This window comes from Martes martes (assembly GCF_963455335.1).
Source record: "Martes martes genome assembly, chromosome: 3".
NCBI classification, from domain to species: domain Eukaryota; kingdom Metazoa; phylum Chordata; class Mammalia; order Carnivora; family Mustelidae; genus Martes; species Martes martes.
Window position 1 is genome coordinate 180,258,212 of NC_137890.1, and position 22,317 is coordinate 180,280,528.

At 44.8% G+C, this 22,317-nt stretch overlaps 1 protein-coding gene across 1 annotated transcript in view; it reads right to left on the reverse strand.

The window, feature by feature from the left end:
- PARD3B (par-3 family cell polarity regulator beta) overlaps positions 1-10,960 on the reverse strand; it is a 1,039,321-nt gene extending 1,028,361 nt beyond the window's left edge. Inside the window, exon 1 of the mRNA XM_080799276.1 lies at positions 10,742-10,960. Coding sequence (XP_080655402.1) covers positions 10,742-10,861 — 120 coding nt within the window. The 5' untranslated portion in view covers positions 10,862-10,960. The remainder of the gene's footprint in view (positions 1-10,741) is intronic.
- Between the last annotated feature and the right edge of the window lie 11,357 nt (positions 10,961-22,317).

The window sequence follows — 22,317 nt, forward strand, 5'->3', positions numbered from 1 at the left end:
GAAGTTGGATCTGTCACTTTTCAGGCCAGGCCACAAATGTCCTGTGGCCTCCCCCATGTTCTCTTGATTCATCAGTCAGCAGAGTGCAGCTCTACAGGAAACGCCAAGGCCAAAGCACAGAGCGGGGAGGGGACCTTGTGTGTGGGAGCCCCTGCCTCCCACCCAGAAAGGGAACCCTCTGCTGTGATAAGCCACTGTCATCTGGGTGTTGTCTGTCAAGTCAGCAGACTCTGACCACCTAAAGGCAAAATCTAAGATGCATTTTCCAAAAGAAAAGCACAAGCATGGGGAGCTCGGAGAACACAACAACGAGGCCCGAGGACCGTAAGGTGGGGCAGGGAGGGAGGAGATTCCTAGAGAAGAGGAAGCTGGAGACTCGTCCTGAAAGATGCAGCTTTCACCTGGGGTGGGGAAAGCGTGAAAGAACAGGAAAGGGCAAGTAGGAATGGGGAGGGCGGCACGGGATAGGTAAGCAAAGTTTGCCTTTCCACATAAACGCCACAGGGAACTGTTCAAACATTCCCAGCAGCAGCAGTTCACCCACTACCAGACTGGTAGGCTGCAAGGTTCTCGGTAGAAAACGCTCTGGAAGAGTCCAGAGCTAGCAGGGGCAGGGAGGCCGGTTAAGAGTCTGCTGCAGTCCCCCGCCGCGGAGATGAGCAACGGCATGGCTTTGGGGGTGAAGCAGATGCAGAGATACACTTGGAACCGAAGAAACCTTTGAACCAACTAGACAGAGGGTGAGATCTAAGGGAGGAAAGATCACCAAGGAACGGAGTATGCCCAGGTGTCCGGATCAGACATTGGGGTGAATGATGGCAACCAGCAGATTTACAGAGAGCAGGCTGGGCTTCAACTGTGTGTGGGACACCAGGTGGCAAAGTCCGGAGGCTGGTGGATTTGGCGTCTAAGGAAGCTCAGGGGCAGAGGTGGATATTTAGGGGTAGCTGACGCCACAGAATAGAGGAGATCCCATTGAGAGCAAAGCCAGAGCCTGATGCACTAGCACGCATGAAAATCCTGTAGGGAGCGCCTGCAGGCTGGGAAGAGACGTAGGTTTAAAAATCCTGGAAAGTTTGTGGGCAGACAGAGCTCTAAAAGATCATCAGAATTAAGGATGAGGGACACCTGGCTGGCTCAGTCGGTGGTACATACAACTCTTGATGTCAGGGTTGTGAGTTCAAGCCTCATACTGCATGGAGAGACTATTAAGAAAACTTTAAAGAATAAAAGTCTTTAAGTGGTAGCCTGGGTGGCTCAGTCAGTTAAGACTCTGTCTTCAGCTCAGGTCATGATTCCGGGGTCCTGTAATCGACCCCCGCCTTGGACTCCCTGCTCAGTGGGGGCGGGGGTGGGAGTCTGCTTCTCCTTCTCCCCCTCCTCCTGCTTGTGCTCTCTTTCAAATAAATAAATAAAATCTTTTTTAAAAAATTAAAAAAAACAAAAATCTTTTAAAAAAATAAGGAATGAATAGTAACAAACTACCACATCTTCATGATCTTGTTGAAAGCAATTAATCTGGGGAAGGTATGAGAACCACGGTAACCAACCAGGTTGGATGAGGCTTTACAGAAATATCTATTTTTTTAATCTAATTTTCCAAAATCATCTCCGTTTCTTAAATCCATGCAAATACTTTTAGACATGCACATTGAGTGAAACATGAGTATATCTGTAACAAAACCAACAGCCACATTGGGAAGCCATGAAAATCCCTTAGGGTGTCACCCAAGGGCAGTTACTATGTGGTCCAACTGACCCTGTGCACCACCGCTCCTCCCTGGGCCCTGACTTTTCACAACTCCCTCAACCAGCCGATGCCCACTCACTTTGTTTCCTCCACCTGAGATGCCTCGTCTCACTTTTCCACCTTGCAAATTCCCCATCATCATTCAAAACAGCATCAGGGTCTCCTGTTTCAATGAGCATTCTTGGTCCCTCCTGTAGCTCAGGAAACATACTCCTAGAGTAAAAGTGGCTTATTTACATCTAGGCCTCCTCCCCCAGGAGGCTGCAAAACTCATCAAAACCAGAGACAGCAACTGATTAATCTACCCGTTCGTATCACCAAGGATATGACCTGTTACATTGGCAGCCCCTCCCGAAGAACGCTACCTACTGTTATTCAGCTCCTTGTACAAACCTCTCCCTTCACCCTGGGCTCTACTGTTACTTGCTTTAATTAATAGAACACGCCAGTGGGGCCTGAGGGGTGCAGTTGATTAAGCATCCGACTCTCGGTTTCGGCTCCAGTCACGAGCCCTCTGCGTTCAGCATGGAGTCTGCTTGAGACTCTCTCTCCCTCTCCTTCTGGCCCTCCTCATTCTCCCTCTCGCTCGCTCTCTCTCTCAAATAAATAAGTCAATCTTTCAAAAAAAAAAAAATAGAACATGACAGAAAACATCATGCCAGTGGCAGATCTAAGCCTTAAGCATGCCTGGAAGCTTCCAGCTTTGTCCTTTGGAGCCCTGAGCTGCCTTTTGAGAAGTCTAGCAACCCTGCCCTGGAGGCCATGGGAAGAGGCCCCGGCAGAGGATGAGATGCTAAGACTGAGGGGAGAGAACCCAGGCATCCAGCTGATAGCGAGAAGCAAGGCTCCAGACGGAGGCCCCCGGGGCAATCAGCCCCCAGCTATTCAAGCCACCCCAGCTGACGCACCAGACTTACGCAATCTGGAACACCCCGGAATACCCCGGACCTAGAAAACATCACACTGAGCCTTCTTCATGGATCTAGAGTTATTTTAAGCTACTAGATGGTGGGGTAGTTTGTACTAGAGCAAGAGATAACCACAACAGATGGTAGTGGACACACGGTAAACGGTTTAACTCAAGAAAAGTTTATTCCCAGCCCACTAGGTACCAGGCACTCTCACAGGAGCTGGGGCGTCGACAATGAACAGGACTGACAATGATGTCTACCTTTATTGCTAACATTCTAGTAAGGAGAGACAGACGATAAATACGGTTAGAACAGCTATGTGGTAGCAAGGGGTGATTCCTGGGGAGAAACGGCAGGAAAGAACAATGCAGAGGATGGTTGGAGGGGCTGTAATTATAAACAGTGTGGTCGGAAAGGTTTCAAGAAGACAGGAACCATCTTAAGATGGAAAAGACTAGGAAAGCAGACAGGTGCATAATTGGAGGTCCAGGACTATTCCAGGCAGAGAAAACAGCATATGCAGTGGGAGCCTGTCTGGCTTTGTTGGAATAACAGCCACAAGACCATGAGGCTGGGGGAGAGTAGGACGAGGGTGGAAGAGGAGGTGTGAAAGGTAAGAGATGGTATGCCAGGGTCCCCAACACCACCCAGGTTTAATGATTCACCGGGACAACTCACGGGACTCAGCATATGGTCATTCTCACAGCTATGATGTATCACAGTAAAAGGACACAAAGCAAAAATCAAGAAAGGGAAAAGACTCAAGGGTAGAGTTTGCAGGAAATGAGGCATGAGCTTCCAAGGACCACATCCAGTAGACAGCCCCCCAGCCCAACTCACCCCCCCCCACCCCACCCCACCCCATGCAGCCCAGACACAAGGTTTGACATCACCTGTGATGTGTTTTCTACCAGTGAGGATCAGCAGACTCAGCATCCCCAGTTCTCCCTGGGGGCTGGCCACATTGGGACCCTCTGCCCAGCAGGCACAAAAATTCCAGACCTCAGAAAAAGAGCCAGTGTTCAGTATAAACCATCCTGTGTGCATAAACAATAAGCCATTTGCATAAGCCATTCTTTTCAGAGAGTGGTGGGAACGCCCCACAAGTCTGAGTTCCCGGGTGCCCGTCAAGAGCCAGTCTTGCAAGCAGGCCTAAAGGGAGGGGTCCCGGGCCTACTACACGAACCTTGTTTTGCACAGATACCCACATCATACAGCACCTGACAGGCCATCTGAAAGACACGAAACCAACGGAGGATCTTGAGTAGAAGAATGACATGACCTGACTAGAATTTTAAATGTTACTCTAGCTTTTGTGTTGAGAAAAGACTTACATTGGGGGTGTGGGGTAGAAACAGAGGGACTAAAAACCATTGGAAAACAAAAACAAAAACAAAAATACCATGAGCCCTGAGGCACATGCGTGGCTCCGGTAGCTAAAAGACGGACTCTTAATTTCGGCTCAGGCCATACTCCCAGGGTTCTGAGATCAAGCCCCCCATTGTTCTGTGTGAGATTCTCTCTCTGTCCCTCCACCTGCTCTCTCTCTCTCTCTCTCCCCCTCTCGCTCTCTCAAATAAATAAATAAATAAAATCTTAAAAAAAAAAAAAAAAATACCATGAACCCCAGCACGCTAACAGAAAAGCTGGAAGGAAGAATTCGATTCTGCACGCATTGTGAGAGCAGCGTCCCTCTGAGTTGCAGACGGACTGCAGGGCAATCCCGAGGAAAAGAGCAGTCAGAGGCTGTCACAAGCGTTTCTGACCTGAACAACCAGAAGGAGGACACTGTCATTTAATGAGACGGGAAGACCGTGGGAAGAGTGGATTTGGAGGAGAGGATCAAGGAGTTCAGTTTGGGGCGAGCTAAGGGTCAGATACCTACCTGGCATTCAAGTAAAGGGGTCAAGGAAACTGCTATGTACAAAGGTCGGAGCTCAGAGGAGAGATCTCGGCTGGAGATACAGAGATGATATTGGGGCTCATACAGCTGCATGAGCGCATTGAAAAGCATCTTATATCTCACTAAGAATATCCAGAGTTTTCTTCATACCCTTCATTGGCCCACCATCCACCAACACCAGAAACAGAGGTCGGGCATCCCCAGGCTGTCGCACCGAAGGGGCAAAATGAAGCAGACCTCAACTTGCTTTACGATTAGGCTGGATTGTCCTCATGCCCACATGAAGGATTCAAGATTTTAAAGGCTCTCTCTTCCACCTGTGGCTACCAAAAGGTACATGAAGATCCCTTTCCGACTGGCAGAGTTCTCAACAGGATAACCACATCTGTAAGAGCATCAGGTTAAGGGCTCTCTGGGATCTAAGCTTTACACCAGTGGTTCCCAAAAGCATCATCAAAGGAGACTTAGATTTGAACCGTCCATTTAGCTTAAGTCATTTGTAACCATTTAAATTTAAATTGAACATGCAATTCCTCAGAGGTACTAGCCACATTTCAAGTATTTAAAAGCCAGGAGCGGCCACAGGCCATCTTACTGGAAAACACTGACCTAGGACACTTCCATGATCACAGAAAGTTCTACTGGACTATAGAGCTTTACATTTTCCAAGAGAGACACAAAACCTTGCATTATTAATAGACACCTCAGATGATTTTCATGACCAAACTCTTCAGAAAACAGTCTCATAAAAATCTGACATGATCATTTCCCCAACTTCCTCCAAGAGGATCTAAGACACAGAATGGTGTGGGAATGAGGATAAATAACTTGGTTAACTAAGCCATTTGAGCACATTCTCTGAACTACAATCAGGGCTGTCGCTCCCGGTTGCACATGAGGCAATTAACTTAGCTCAGAGGAACTAAACTGCAGCCCCAAACCGGTCAGCAAATCCTATGTATAGGTCACATGATGAGGGTCCAGGGAGGGCTGGGGGGATGGTGGGGAGACACAGAGAGAAAGGGGCATGGGGAGGGAGGCAAGAGGGAGGTGTGGGGGAGGGGAAGGAGAGATGTGGGGAACAGAGAGAGGTATAGGAAGGAAGAGAAAGAGGTATAATGGGGAAGAGAAGATCCAGAGGCCACAAACTCACACACCTACAGCCAAACAACAACAATGGGCCATAAATAAGGAAATAACGACAGAGTAAAAAGTTAAGTCTGAGGTGGTAACAAACTGTTGGTGAGGCAATAATCGAGTGGAGAGCAGAATGATGCCTTCCAAAGACAAGAGGGGTGTCTCATCTTCAACTGATGGTTGGGAGGTAGGAAAGTAAAGCCCAGTACGGTCAGAAATTCTGATTTGTTTTTCCCCCAAAGAAGGCAGAACTCTGGACCTTTGCATGAGTCTCAAAATATTTAAACACGGCAACTAAGTCAAAATGTGATACTGAGGGGCCAGGCACCTGGGTGGCTCAATCAGTTAAGAGTCTGCCTTCGACTCAGGTCATGATCCCAGGGTCCTGGGATGGAGTCCCGCATTGGGCTCCCTGCTCACTGGGGAGCCTGCTTCTCCCCCTCTCCTCCCCACTCATGTGCTCTCTCTCGCTACCTCTGTCTCTCTCTCAAATAAATAAATAAAAATCTTAAAAAAAAAAAAAAGTGATACTGAGCAGAACTAAAAAAAACATATCTATGGGTCACGGCAGGCACCACTAGCCCTGTGTCTGCAAACCCGGAGGCTCTTCTATTCAAGACAAGCAGGAGAACCAAAACCAAGCTCGCAGCAGGTGCCCTGCTGGTGGTGAGTCTGTCTTACCCACGTGCTGGGGAGAGCATGTAGTCCACACTCTAGGAGAGGACTGAACAAAAAATGAAGCACTCAAGTAAGTCCATGTCCAATAAATTGAAAAGCATTTTGGAAATCCAGTCTGGTCCTAGTTTATGTACACAGGAACTTTAAAAATCTGGAAGCCTTCATCAAAAACTGAAGTCTTCAAGAATTTAGGATTTCCAGCCCATTTCTCCAGGTTAGGCCCATACAATAGCATGCCAGATTCTTGTTACTGTATAAATTTTTAGATGCTAACCTCACAGTTTATCAGAAAATGGAATTATTACTCTCATCTTGCTCAGATTTAGGAAGCTGGTCTCAATGGAAAAACAAATTTTTCAAAATATCTGAACACAGAAGAGATTCATTTAGGCAAGTCTATCAAATGTTTCTTCAAAAAAAAAAAAGTATTCTCATACAGTCAAATCCGCAAATCTGCCTAAAATTCCAGCATACCCACTATCCCATGAACCCAATATTCGTATTATCTCATTCATTTCCACTCCACACACTATACATTCTCATTACTAAACCAGCCTTTCCCTTATTCACTTTGACCTCATCTAGTGCGTGTGTGTTTGTGTATCTGTGTGTATGAAATATATATATATATATTTATATAAATGAATGTTCAATTTAATAAATTATTTGAACACCTGCTGTGAGAATGCATTCTTGGTAAGAGGGACGATTACTAATGACAGGTTGGTCTGGAAAGGTCTAAAATACAGTACCTGCCATCAAAAGAGTTTAAGATCAAATGAGTTCAGTGATACCAAATGATTTAGATAGTTGATTAGTAGTTCTCAGCCCTGGCTGGGCATTAAAATCACCTTTTAAAACACCGATGCCCAGGCTCCACTCCAAACCCAATGAATCAGAATCCTGGAGAAAGGGACGTAGGCATTTGTATTATTTAAAATGTTAAATGATAAATTAGAGGTAACTAATGATCAGCCAGGGTTGAGAGCCCCTGCAGGATATGCCTCAATTACCATTGAACTGTGACACCTAATTTTGATGATAAATTTAACTAGTTACCCAATGATCCCCACCTTGACTACTTAAGAAGACAATCTCCTCTCCAGTAACTACTTAAGTAAATTGGATTTAGAGCGTGGGACACTTGATAAACTACCAGGATCCAAAGGCAAGCAACCCCATAATTCTTGCCCCTTAGTCAATTCCACCTTCCTGGTAAAGTTCATTGAACGGCGGGGGAAGGGGAAGCAGCAGGAAACTCAAAGTCCCAGATTTCAGAACATAATTAAAGCCTTCCCAAAAGTTCCCTCAGCATCTTCAGCATCTTACCTATTTCCGGCCTTATCTGATGCTGATTCAGCTGGTTCCCCACATTCCCCAAATACCAGTTTTCTTTGTTTCTTCTCAGCAGAGTGTGGATACTTCCCCACGCTGTCCTGTCCGCAAAATCCAGAATGGCTTCCTTGGGCTTCACTTATCCGCCAAACTTAGACACCCCTCAACTCTAGCCTCAATTTTGAAATCTGCCTTTCTCCCATCTAAATAATTCAAGACCCAAAAAGAAACAGGCTTAATTTACATTCGTGTTCCCACCAAATTTGTTTCTTTATAGCACTCTCTACCAGAATATCTAAGAGATTTGGCCCATTTTTCCATTTTTAATCAAACTAAGGAATGTTTTTCATACTTGGTTTGCAAATCCTGCAATATTAGGCCCAGAATCTAGACTTCTCCCCATTACATGTAGACCTAGACTGTATAAGATAAAATCAAGAGGGACTTGTACACGTCACAACTCTCTGCAAGAAACAAAACTGCCATCTTTAGGTTGAGAGGTTATTATAGCAGTTTGTAACTGGAAGGTCTTTTTAAAACAAACTGTAAAAAATAAGTAAGATGGATAAACTCCCATGTATAATAACCTACCCGGTTGTGGAGTTAGCAACTATGAGTAAGGACCCTATGAGGAAGGACTCAGTTCCTGGGTTCAATTCTACCACGCATCTCTCATACCTGTCTTTTTCTTCTCCCCATCTGTAAAAAGAAAATACTAGTACCTGCCTTATGAGGTCATTTAACTTACATAGTCAAGTTCCTACAACAGCGCCTGCACAGAGTCAGCACAATTCACTTTATTGTTATGTTTTTATGTCTGAGGGCAGGACTAAAAACCTTGCTGTCCAGGGAAGCAAGACTTTTAAATCTGTGTCACTGATTTAAAGAAAGTGAATTTATGACAAGTTGCCTTTCAAACTGAATTTTGACATGTCTGGGTTTTCCTATTATTTTCCAAATTCAATGGATTTGAAAGCATGGAATTTGACAGATTATTTCTTGACATTTTAGTTCTATTAGGAATACCATTTAATAACAGTTAAGCCTTGTTATGATTACAATACTATTCAAAATGAAAGTATGGGAGAGAGAGATTTGGGAAAGAGAAAATATCACTTGCCACTTATTAAATTGAGATTTTAAAAGCCAAAGAAGAGAGGGAGAATTTATAAACTGCAGGTGACCTTTAAATGTCACATTCGCTAATATATAAATGTAAACACAGAAAAATGTAATATCTGGTAATAACAGTAAACTGATCAATACAATTACATTATAGGTTCTGTGATATTATAAATTATGCTTTCAGTACAGAATATCAATAGCTTTTTAACACCTTTTAAGATCAAATTACAATGCACTAAATTTCATCTAGTCCCCTGCGTGTTATTTATAAGTATGCAGCGTACTTCCATTACTTGGACAGCTCCACATACTAAGCTTCTATATATACAAGATGTTAGAGCATAAATTATTTTTAATATTGAGTTAGTAAAAAATAACTATCATTTCATTAAAATAATCCTTCAATGATGTTTATTTTAATAATCTGCCTAGAATAATGTTACCACTAAACTTACTTTCAAAAGTTAGGGAAATACAGTTCCAAGGAAATTGGTTACTTGTGCAAATCTCAGTTTTTAACTGAATTACAGAATACAAATCAATATACACGGGGTGACTGGGTGGCTCAGTCCGTTGGGCATTAGGCTTCGTGGGGTCATGATCATGGGGTCATGATCATGGGGTCATGATCCCAGAGTCCTGGGATCAAGCTCCTCATAGAGCTCCTTGATCAGCTCATAGGGCTCCTTGCTCTGCAGGAAGCCTGCTTCTACCTCTCCTACTGTCCCTCCCCCCTGCCCCTGCATTTGAGCACCAGCACAGTGCTCTCTCACTCTCTCTCAAATAAATAAAAATCCTAAAAACAACAACAACAAACCAGCATACACTATTGTAACATTGGGGAAAAACTGGGGTAGATACAGTTTTAAAGGCCATTTCTACAGTTCTCACAGCATGAGAACAAATATTAAATGAGCCACTGACCTCTAGCATAAGAGTTTATGTCTTGTCCTTTTTGATGAGGATTTGGGATATGCTGTTCCATATGAAGATTCAAAAAAGAAAAAGAAAAAGAAAAAGGCGCTCTCCAATGCCTTTATTTAAAGATCCCATCAAAGAAGACACAGACTCCCAGTATGTTACCCAAACACCCACCATGAATTCCAGTGTCTAGCTAGGCCTGCTGAAGATGCACTGCCCACTTTAATAGTCACTTAACTTTTACTTGTTTCTGATTTCAGGGACAGAGCTGGGAACAATCTACTCACTAGTCGGGCCTGGCACACACACTAGTAAACAGAGAAAATGCGGCGTTAAAGACACTCCACATGTAGACTGGTTAGTTTAAGCAGAGAGCATCCTTCCACCTAAGTTCCCAGTCACTGACGGAGAAAGCTCACAAGACTTCAATCCCAGGGGACCATCCGTTCTAACTTCCGAGTGTGTGTTACTCGCACCAATCAACTTTCTAAATCCAAGGAACAGAAGTGGGGTGGGCCTTAGCCCTAGTCAAAACTCACACCTGAAGTAAGCAACACCTTCCAATACTCCCTTAAGAAGTGTTCCCTCAAACACCTTGTAAGGCAGTGCTTCTCAAACTCCAATGGTCATTCCACTCACCTGGGACCTTGTTTAAAACCAGATCAGAGGCAGGGGGCTTGGATTAGGACACCAGATCCTGCATTCCTAGGGAGCCCTCAACAGACTCCCACGCCGCATTTCCTCCTAGCACCCTCTGAGAAGCAAGGCCCACAAACCCCCAGAGACATCCAGGTCACTTATATGAGCAAACAAACCAAAGTTGCGAGAACAGGTAGGGCCCAATAAAGTCTCTTGGGCGCTCTGCGACCCTTGGGCGTCGCCACCGGGTCCTGGGGCCTCTGACAGGTGCCTTGCCTCGGTGCGCTCGCCGGGAGCCCGCCCCGCAGCCGCGTCCCCCCACCGCCCCGCCCCAGCGCTCACCTTCTCCCGGGTCTTCAGGTAGCGCTGCAGCGCCTGCTGCGTGAGCTCCCGGACGCGCAGCTGGCCCTCCTTGCACGGCACCACGATGCCTGTCCTGCCGAAGCACACGGTCACTTTCATCCTAGCCCCCGGTGCCCACGCCGCGCCCGGCCGAACAGGTGCCCGGCCCCACGGGCACGGCCCCTAGTGTCGGGGTACGCCCGACGCCGGCGGGTCCGGAGCCCCCGAGCGCCTCTCCCCGGGCGTCCCCTCAGGGCCCGGGGCTCGCGGCGGCGCCCCTCCGCCCGGCGCAGGCGGCCCCGCGGCGGGCGGCAATCGGGGGAGGGGGCGGCAACGGGCAGGGCTGCCTCCCAGGTAGCTGGTGGCCGGGGGCGCGGCGACAACGCCGCCGCCGGGCTCTTCCTACTCCTCCTGCTCGGGCTCCGGCTCCTGCTCGGCCCCGACGAGGCGGCTGCTCCCAGCCCGCCAAAGCGAAACTGCCGGCCGGGCTCTGGCCCTGGCCCTGGCCCTGCCCCCTGGCCCTGGCCCTGGCCCTGCCCTGGCGGCGGCGGCGGCGGCGGCGGCGGCCGGGCCGGGCCGGCCCCAGGCCCCGGGCTGGAGTGGGCGGCGGCGGCGGCGGCGGCGCGCGGGGCCGGAGTTGGGAGGAAACTTTTGCGCCGGATCCCAACTCCACGGCGGCGCGCGGCGCTCTGGGCTCCCGCGGCCCCCGGGCCGGCCTGGGCCCGGCTCTTAAAGGGGCCGCGACGCTCCCCGGCCTCGCCGCTCACTCGGCGGCACGGGGCGGGGGCCGTGCCGCGGGTAACTAGAGCCCGGGAGCCTGGTCCCCTCCCTCGATCTCTCCCTGACTCTGTCCCTCCCGCACACGCGCTGAGCTCTAGGGAGTTGTAACGGGACCTGGAGCTACCCACCAGGGAACTGAAACCGGATCTCATGAAGCACCCCTGAGGGAAGAGCTGGGAGACTGCTGAGCTACACCGTTAAAATGTGGGGATTGGAGCAAGATTCTAGGAAAGCCCGGGAGCAGGTGCTTGTCGCCACGCCCCCCAACCCCCCCCCTCCCCCAGGAGCGGCGGCTCACAGGTACTGAGCCCAGGGATGGCCCAAGGGCCTGCCAGGACCCTTGTCTTAAGCAGAGCACCCATTCTATCGGCTGGAGTCCTGAGATGGCAGCACTAAGGGGTTCTTGGGGCTAACGTGGCAGTGGAATCCTTCCTTTTACAGAAGAGCAAACCGAGTATTTCCCCAAAGGTCACATCCCAGACCCAGAAATGATAGCATATGTTTACATATATCCTTCTGAAAATGGGCCTTCTGTTGTGCATTTGACTAGAAAAACCATTTTAAGCACGTTTAGGCTCGTGATTCGTCAGGTGCGTGTTCACCAATTGAAGTAGGTGTATCTGAAAAAAAAAATTTAACAAAAAGATATTTGTGTCATTCTTAGCTCACATATCAATGAGTTCCTTTGAGCCTAACAACAACCCCGCAAGGTAAATAAATGTTTCCCACTTTGTGCATGAAGAATGGTGCCAAAGGAGGTTAAGGAACGGAACTGACCATCAAGTTAGTTATGCTAAGAGAAACTCAGTTCTCCCCATGCTTAATCTCTGCTCTCCCCAAGCCCTTTTTCTAGCAATCTAGTTCATCCAACAAGATCCTCAGGGATACATCATGTGTTTCTCTACAAGAGAATTTGTTCCTGAGGTGCCTGGGTGGTATAGTCCATTAAGGATCTGACTCTTGGTTTCTGCTCAGGTGGTGATCTCAGGGTCCTGGGATTCAGTCCCGTGTAAGGCTACCCGCTCAGCACAGTTTGCTTAAGATTCTCTCTCCCTCCCCCTCTGCCTCTTTCTCTCTCTCTCTCAAATAAGTAAATAAATCTTTTAAAAATAATTTGTTCCTTTATCAAGACAATTTTTAAGTGAACTTGAGTTGCCTAGGATCATATGATAACGTACAGAAGATTAAATTAATGGGCTCATGAATTTTGAGAGTTTTAAAATTTTTTTACTCACTCATGCATGCAATAAATATGTATCGTTGTCTTCTATGTACAGGGCCTTCTATAAGGTCAGTGGCATCAAAGAGGATCACCTATACCAAGTTGATTTGAAAAAATATGTATTAGAGCGTATAATTTAGGAGCAAATGCAACATAAACCAATTTAAATAAACTAAAAACAGAATCTATTTCCTCAATCTTTTCCTCATAAAATCAGAAGATCCAAAGAACACTCCTCTGAGGCAAGGTTGAATCTAGAAACTCAATGTCCTCAGGGGCCATCTTTCTCTACCTATTGGCTCTGTGTTCCTCACTGTTGCTCCAGTTCTCAGTCGGGATCTCCCTGGAGGAGGCAAAGATGGCCACTCCCAGTGTTCCAGGTTTACACAGCCTTAAAGACAGTCATCTCAGACTTCAATAAGCCTTTTTCTGGTGAGGACTTGCATATCTAACCTTGAGTCACATACCTTCCCTCTGGCGATATTCACCTGCCACTAAACCAGGACTGAAAACAGGAGGGGTGAACACCCAAAAGATGGGACCACAAAGCACATTTCAGCACCACAAAATATAAGACTGTTTTCCAACCCTTGACGGGGGCTTGGGGGGATCTTATAGGTAGAGAGCAGGGAAGACAAGGCCTACAGATGTGAAAAGTTAAATAGAAATTACAACACAATAGTAAATTTGATATTTCTACAGAATATTATTGATTTAGATGTATGCCTGCACTGTTTAAAGTGAATGTAAACAAAAATAGATTATATATTACCTATTATCATATATCTACATATGCATCATATATCATGTATCTGTATCTTATTTTCCTCCACAATAATCTTACAGGAGAGGTACTTCTGTTACTCTCCTTTTAAAGATGAAACTGAGGCACAAGGAGGTAAATTCACATTCTTAGCAAGTAGCAGAGGCTGGATTAGAACCCAGGCAGTATGACTCCAGTCAGACTTTCTAGTAACCGCTCTGCTGCTCTGTTTTGGCTAGGACCAAATGAGTAGAGCAAAGAAACAAATAGATACTAACCAACCTACTAACTAATACTAACCCCTACTTCTAATATTGTGTATTTTAGAGACACGGAGAATGGTACAGTGTGAAGATTTTTAGCTGATGAAATGACTGCGTTCTTTATCTTCATGCTTTGTTTCTTTTTTTCTTCGCACTTGCTCCAGACTTTGGCTCTTCTGCTAAGATAATGAGGAACTCCAGCTCTACTTCCCTCCCATAACTTCCTCTGGGCCCAGCTTTAGCCCATCCCCAATACCTAGAGCCCCCAGTGCCCCAGGTGAAGCAGGAAAAACACGCAGGCTCTCCACCGGCCACTTATAGCAAGATTGGAATCAGCCTGGGCGGCGCGCCACAGAGACCGCATTGTCGTCAGATAAAGGGAGAGATGAAGAGAGGCACAGGACTGCACAACGCCTTGTGCAATCCCACACATCGTGGAGTGAACATTAATGACCCCAAGCTAGTAATTACAAAAAGACTTTAGCGTTTATTAATTCATGTTTATTAAAGAGCCAGACTTCATTTGTTCTTCGGTCTTATCACAGCATACGTAGAAACAATTTATCATATATCAACCCCTATAAAAAAAACGTTGTTACAACACACAGACATTCATGCCCAACAAATTCCTAAATCAATATTTCATGCCCCACGGGACTCCTGGACTGAAGACAATAAATAATTTGCCCTGATTGAGTAACAATGGAGGATTCTAGGCCTGGGTTCCATTTTCTTGTTTTGCCTGTTGGATGGATAAATATTGCCTGTGGTGTGATATTTTCCCATTTGTTATCCAACAGCTTAGCAAGCTTTGGAGGAACCAGTGAAAATCTTATGCCGACAGCAGTAATACCGACCAATATTACTAAACTGCTCTGCCTTATGAAAAGTGTAACTAAAATGTCAGTTACCATCAGGCATATACCGAATAAAAAATGATAATTTTTATATATAGTTAACTAGCATCTTTTCTAATATTGTTTAGCCTCACTAAAACAGAAAACATTTTCTCCTTCCTTTTCACCTTCCACCTTCAGGAATTTTTTATAACAAGCAGTAATTTTGTCAAATTCAATATTTTTTCATGATAATCTTCTATCTAAGACCTTTGGAACAATTAGTACAATACGTTATGTTCTTGTGGCACCTGGGTGGCTCAGTTGGTGAAGCGTCTGCTTTTGGCTCAGGTCATGATCTCAGGGATAGAGCCCCATGTTGGGTTTGAACTCTGGCTCCCTGCTTAGAGGGGAGTCTGCTTCTCCATTTGCCCCTCCCCCCCATGCTTGCACGCATGCGCGTGTTCTCTCTCTCTCTCTCTCTCTCTCTTTCTTAAGTGAATAAATAAAATCTTAAAAGAAAAAAAAATACATTATGTTCTTAGCGTCCTTACAAAAACAGGTGCCCCAGTGATGTCATAAAAGAAAGAAAAATGGGTATGAGTCTTCATTCTTTCCTTCCATGTTTAAAAGCAAAGGGTTTGGGTTATTGTTTAACTTGGCAAGAATGGGTTTTTCTTAAGAGATGTTTGTTTCTAAGTACATTGCTTTGTTGACTGTTTCTTTGTTGACTCTTTCTGTGGGTGTTCCTAAAACACAAATAACAATGTTTTACACCCTGAAGGGAGGATTGTGGGCTATCAGCTTTTTGAAAGACCCTTGTTTATGCCTATTCTGTAAGTAACACTCAGAAGTCTCCACAGTGATACAGCTAGGCCACTCCTCCTTATACTGACTTACACTTGATGGATGATTAATGTCCTGCCTTGATTTATGTTTTCCTGGAAAAAAAACAAAAAACAAGAAAAACAAAAACAAAAAACCTGGATCATGAAGTGAGTATATCTTTAAGAAAAAATTAAACAACCAAAAGCAAAGAAACTCTCCAACTGATGTTGTATTAAGAGTTGAGCTTTGGGGGTGCCTGGGTTGCTCAGTGGGTTAAGCCTCTGCCTTCGGCTCAGGTCATGATCTCAGGGTCCTGGGATCAGGCCCCACATCCCACATCGGGCTCCCTTCTCAGCGGGGAGCCTGCTTCCCCCCTCTCTCTCTGCCTACTTGTGATCTCTGTCAAATAAATAAATAAATATTTAAAAAAAAGAGAGAGAGAGAGTTGAGCTTTGGCTCTATGTTTGTCTTCACTGTGTGAACTCCTTCTGAAGCACATCATGATTGTTAACCACCAGGAAGAGGTCCCACCCACAGTAGCAAACACCAGGTCCTCTCACCACGAGGCTTTAGGGACAGACTTATAAAGGAGGCCAGTGGTGACGATCAGGAATGCCCTCCAACAAGTTCGTTTATCCAAGAGTAGCTCCTGAGGTGAGATTGCAATCAAGTGTTCTCTTTTCAGTTCCCTCAGTTTTCCTAAGGCCTCCTTCTGCACTCCTTAAACTTTTAGCTGGAGAAGTGAGTTGGTATTCGCCTAACTGACAGGAGGCAGAGAAAGAACTGAGATTTGACACCAGGTGCTTCAACGTATCAAAGGATTGGAGGCAGAACAAGTAGATGGGAGCTAGACGGACTGAGGTTCCAAAGCTCTGCCGCTTACGTGAGGCAGACTTCATGGCATCTCTTGACCAAATGGGACGATCACATACATAAAGAGCCCCACACATAGTAGGCAAAATGTATTGCCATCTGCCACCTTTTATTCTATTTCCTAGCATTTCTAAATGCCACTTATTTTCACTAGGCCTGAAACGACTTCTGGAAAGAAACATATCAAAGGACACTCAGAAGCTACCCATCATGGTTCTCATCAAAGTTTCTGAAGACCGAGGGTAACTAGTTCTGTAACGAAAGCCCCCCTCCACAGCAAAATCATAAGATTTGTGTCATGTTTCACAATCTACGTATTATGAAATATGTTTTTCAAAAAATCCTGGTCATAATAGCCTAGTACATGAGATCATAGAATTCCAGAGCTGAAAGTGGCCTTAGAGATTATTTGTATAATCTCCTCATCTCACAGATGAAGGACACTATGGACTGGAAGGATCAGGTGACCAGCCAAAATCAGTACCCAGATCCTTCAGAGTGTGCTCTGGTGCTTTCTTCACTTTCCTGTCTCCCTGGTAATAGAATTTATCTATCTATCCTTCTATCATCTATCTATCTCTTTTAGAAAGAGAGTGTGGCACAGCCGGGCGAGGGAGAGGATTGGAGAGAGTGAGAGAGGCAGAGAAAGCATCTCAGGCAGGCTCCGTGCTCATCGCAGACCCCCACGGGCTCAATCCCACAACCCCAAGATCACGACTTTGAGGTCACAACCTGAGCCAAAACCAAGAGTTGGATGCCCAACTGATGAGCCACCTAGACCCCTCAGCCTGGCAATAGCATTTAAAACAACAGATATTTGCCCAACATTGGCTCAAGGCTTTGAGCTTTCACTGGGGCGGGAGGTGATGGTAAAGAGTCCATTCTTCTATCTATTTCTGGTGTTCTGATTTAAACCTAAGATTCTGAACCCTTGTTCTTGCTATGATTGTAAATAGCAGAAAGATTCGCTGAGTGTTGGGGCACCTGGGTGGCTCAGTTGGTTAAGCATCTGACTCCAGCTCAGGTCATGATGTCAGGGTGCTGGGACAGAGCCCTGGCCTCTGCCTCAAGTTCCCCACTCAGCAGGGAGTCTGCTGTCCCCTCTGTTCCCCCCTCCACTCCTCCCCACCCCCACTGTGCACTTACTCTCTAAAATAAATAAATCTTTTTTTTTTTTTTTTTTTAAAGATTTGCTGAGTGTTGGGGCACCTGGGTGGCTCAGTGGGTTAAGCCTCTGCCTTTGGTTCAGGTAGTGATCCTGGGGTCCTGGGATCAAGCCCCAAATTGGGCTCTCTGCTCGCCGGGGAGCCTGCATCGCCCTCTCTCTCTGCCTGCCTTTCTGCCTACTTGTGCCCTCTCTCTGTCAAATAAATAAGTAAAATCTTTAAAAAAAAATTTTTATTAAAAAAAAAAAAAAAGATTTGCTGAGTGTTAAAATGACTACTGCAGAAAATAGAAAACCACCAAAAGATTTTTAAGCAGGAGAGTGCCATGATCAGGTTTCTGCTTGGTGGAATACAGAGGACCTGTGAGACAGACAAAAGCCTTGCTTAGTTCACTCATTCCATCATTCACTTCTTTATGCATCAATATTTACTCAACACCTATAATCTGCTGAGCACAAAGAGATCACAAACCTTCCTCTGGTGAGGAAGACAGATGACAAATGACTAACCAAATAAACAAAATATTTACAGATTGTGAAAAGGTGTAATGAAGGGTATAAACAGCAGGCTGTGTGAAAGAGAATGCGTGGGTAAAAGAGAACCTGTTTAGATTGGATGGACAAGCACAAATGTAAGGAACCCAGAGAAAATGGAGCAGGGATGAGGTTGAAGAGATTGTCTACACCAATGGCCTCCAAAAAGACTAAGGCAATTTAGATGAGGAGGAGGGCAGATTGGAGTAATCTTTCGGGATCTGCCCAAGAAAAAAAGGTAGCAAGATTTTAGGATGAATCAGGAGAAATTGGTTTCTAGTTAGGAGGTGGATTTATTAATTAAAGATAGAGAATCTTGGAGAGGTGGGGGCGTCTGGAAGAAGGTAGGGAAAGAAGAGTAAGTTCAGTTTAGGACATTTTGAATTGTAACGTGCCTAGAAGAGAACCAGGGAGAAGTGCTCCGTTAGCCCGAAATATAGGGTTTGAAGCTTAGGAGTCTGAAGACTAGATACGTAGATTTGGGGGACACAAATTTGAAGTTTAACTCATCAGAATGGAGGAGATCAGTCAGAGAAGGAATTTGTAATGAAAAGACAACAAGACTTAGACTAGAATCCTGGTGAATGTCAGCATTTAAGGAGAGAGAGATCCAGCAGTTACTCATGTGGATGGGATAAATTTTTAATTACAAGTTATTCTGTTTATTCTAGGTAAGGTGTTATCAGTTTCAAAGGTGTGATAAGAAAGGGTGCCCTGGTGAAGTCATAATGGCAGAGAACAGGAAATTTAATGTTAAGAATGGGAAGTAAGACAGTTTGACTGGAGTAGCTAGGCTTCGTTGGAGCCTAACATAGGGTATAAGGTTATAAAGATATGGGAAGAAGGAAATGAGGGAAATGGTTGAGGGGGAGCTGTGAGAACTAGACAGAGTAGTTTGGATCTGTTTCACTGAAGAAATATCCTCTAGGTGCTTGAGCAGAGGAGTAATATGCATAAAACAGCATTTGATAGCCCTTATTCTGACATCTTGATGCGCAAAGAATTAGAGTAGCAAATGACTGAAGAGGCATCTGGGTAGCTCAGTTGGTTGGGTGTCCCACTCTTGATTTCATCTCTGGTCATGGTCATGATCATGATCAAGATCTCAGGTCAAGAGATCAGGCCTGGCTATAAGCCCTAGGTTGGGCTCCATGGTCAACAGGGAGTCCGCTTCTCTCCTTCTCCCTTTGCCCCTTCCCCTGCTCGTGGATGAGCCCCAAGCTCTTTCTCTCTGATGTGAATAAATAAATCTTAATTAAAAAAAAGAAAAGAAAAGAAAGGAAGAAAATGACTAAAGGTGGTGGAAGATCCAACAGGAGTTTGTTGGAGTAAATCACACAAAACTAAATTTAAGTATGTTAAATGTAAATTCATCCAATGTATATATAGTTATAGACTATCCCCACCTGTATATGTATTTATCCGAAGTAATAGACTATGGGATTGTTTAACGTCCAGTCCTGCAACTCTACTATCCCATGCATGGGAAATGAGGGAGTGCCATATGACTCAGGGTCCAGTCAGACAAACTGAAAACACACCCTATCTCAAACAAAGGGAATCAAATATAAGAAATTAAGTACACTGTCCGTGGAGGAGCTGAAAACCCAAACAAGAAATAGTAAGGCAACTCAAAGATGAACCATAGCATGAAGCTGCTTCTTTCTCTAGCATTAGCCGGATTCTGGGAGGAGGTAATATTAGCAGAATCCAGAAACTGGGCAGCTTGACAAAGCTAGAACTATAGCAGAAATTGCCTTGCAGAAACTGGGAGCCCAGAGAGGGGAACTGTCCAGAAGACACCTGAAACTATGAGGAGCTATAGTCCTAAAAACACAGCTAGAGAAGGAGGAGGAGAGAAGAAAAAAAGGGAGGGAAGAGAAGGAAGAGAGTGAGGGAAGGGGGGATGACCATAACTCTAACTCTGGTCTCCTGCCCTCCATGCTTCCACTAGGGCCTCATACTGGCGGATCTACCTAGAAGCCAGTGAGCGAGGAGTAGGGCAGGGAGGAATTTGGGAGCAAACATAATGACTGGCTCAGAAGGTCTTTCCTGGTAGGCTTTGATAGTAACTCATAAATAGAGATTTTAATTCTCACTAACATTTTAGATTCAGGAAAAGCACTAATAATATTTCCAACTAACTTTGGTATATTTGTGAAAATAATTTTTCTCCCAGTGTAGATGAAATTCATGCTTTTCTCAAAAGAAAGTGCTTCTACATTTTCACAGTGAAATAGCAGCTTTTCCCTGATTGCCAGATAACTATTAATTTCCATCATTTAAGAAATAAAAAAATTCTTACCATTGCTCAATCATCAGACTCAAAATAGTAGTTTTGTTTAGCTATGATTACACAGGCCTATAAGCTGCAAATCCAAAAATCCTATTAATATTGAATGTTGACTATGTCTAGCTACAATGCTATCTGATAATATTTCATTTATTTTATAGGCCATAATTTTAGACACTAATCCATGGATTTATGACAGAAGCTTTGAAGACTATCCAAGTTTAGAGTTGTGAGTCCTTTGTATAAAATTATTTGTAAAAGCCATTAATACTTTATCACATGTGGACATGAATAGTGTGATATTTATTTCAACACTATCAGGAAAATTTGATTTAATTAGTATTTGTCCTTTAAGAGTGTGTACTCTTGTTAGCACATACTTGTTATAACTCTTTGCAATTATCTTCAAACTCATTTTTATATAACAAGAATTCAAATATAATAAAGGATATAAATAGGTTATATGTGAACTTCAGCATATCTCCCAAGACCTAAAAGGGGTATCTTCACAGCAAATAAAAAGCGCTGTCAATTTTCCAAGTGCAAAGTAAGCTTTTGTTACTTTATACCCCCACTGGTTGTATAAATGAGGGGTAGCATAGGTTGATCTTGACCTCTATGAAACCCAATGAGCTTTTGCTAGCTGCAAATTCCTGATTGTAGACCCCTCCTCAAAACAGCAGCGCCAGGCTCTTTGAAGGACTAGGGTTGCTGTTGGTTACACCAAGAGTGACCCCTGACACAAGGACAGCCATCCATAGGCCAACAGACGATCCAAGACATAACCTGATGTTAAGTGCTATAGAGATAAAGTAATTGGTGATTGGCGAAGTTGATCAAACGGACTCCTTGTAGTCAGAGGTTTGGCTGCTTGTTAGTGAAAGAGCTGAAAGGCTAATTCAGTTCTAGAGACTCCAGTGGTTACGAAACAGAAGAGAGCTCTTTTGGACTCTCAGTTTTCCATGAACCTCCCAGTACCAACCTGCAGGTGCTGTCATCACAACAACCAATTATTTTTCATGACATCATTCTGAGCTCAGCCAATCTGTAAACCCAAACCAACTATCTCTAGCAAAGAACACAAGTTTTAATAAATAAAAAAGAATTAAGTTCATGAACAGTAAGTTCATGAACAAGAAGTCATGGACCCAAGGGTTTTAAAACATATTGTTGTTAGTATGAACCCAGGGTCTGCTGGCGATGAACTGGATTAGAACTGAAGTAACCTGGCAGTTCATGGATACCTGGATAACATTTCTTGAGGAAAGGAAGTTGAACACTGATTTTTAGGAGTTTATAAGGATGTCAAGAGTGGGAAGACCCAGCCTAAGTGTCAAGGCATGTGATTTTTTCTGCATTCCAGAATAGAGGGGTGGATGTTTTCCTGTAAGTTCTAATTAACTGCATTTGAATATTGAACTATGGCGGACAGACTCAGCAGCAATGAAACTCCATTTTTGAGAAACAACATGTTGGGAGGAACTCCCTGGAAGAGCATTTGTACCCCCTTAGAGCAACCGTATATGCTGTGATATATCACATAGGCCCACCTTGAGGACTGCACGCTCATTCTCCTGGTGCCGAAATTGTTGGTAGCTGAGGTTCTCAGTTGAAATACCATCCAAACTCCTTTAATAGAATAGATCCAACAGAACCTACCCCAAATCATACCTATTCACAGGGCAGCCCACATGCTGACATACACTGAGTGACCTACTAGAGTGGGGAGTGTCAAGGTCCAGGTCCCTTGCCCATAAGACTGGTCAATCCTGAATGGCCATCTCAGGTACATGGACCTTTGTTGAAAATGCATTCCCAAGCAGTTCCTTTCTCTGCACTATCCTACTTCATTTACTTCCATACAAGAATTATTTTGATCACACTCCCCAGTAAATGTCTATGCATGAGTCTCCAACTCAGAGACTGCTTTCCAGATAATCCAACCTAAGACACAATGTAATAAAAAAAAAGAGCTCTGTTAAGGATTCACAGGCACAATGCTTTGAACACAAATGAGGG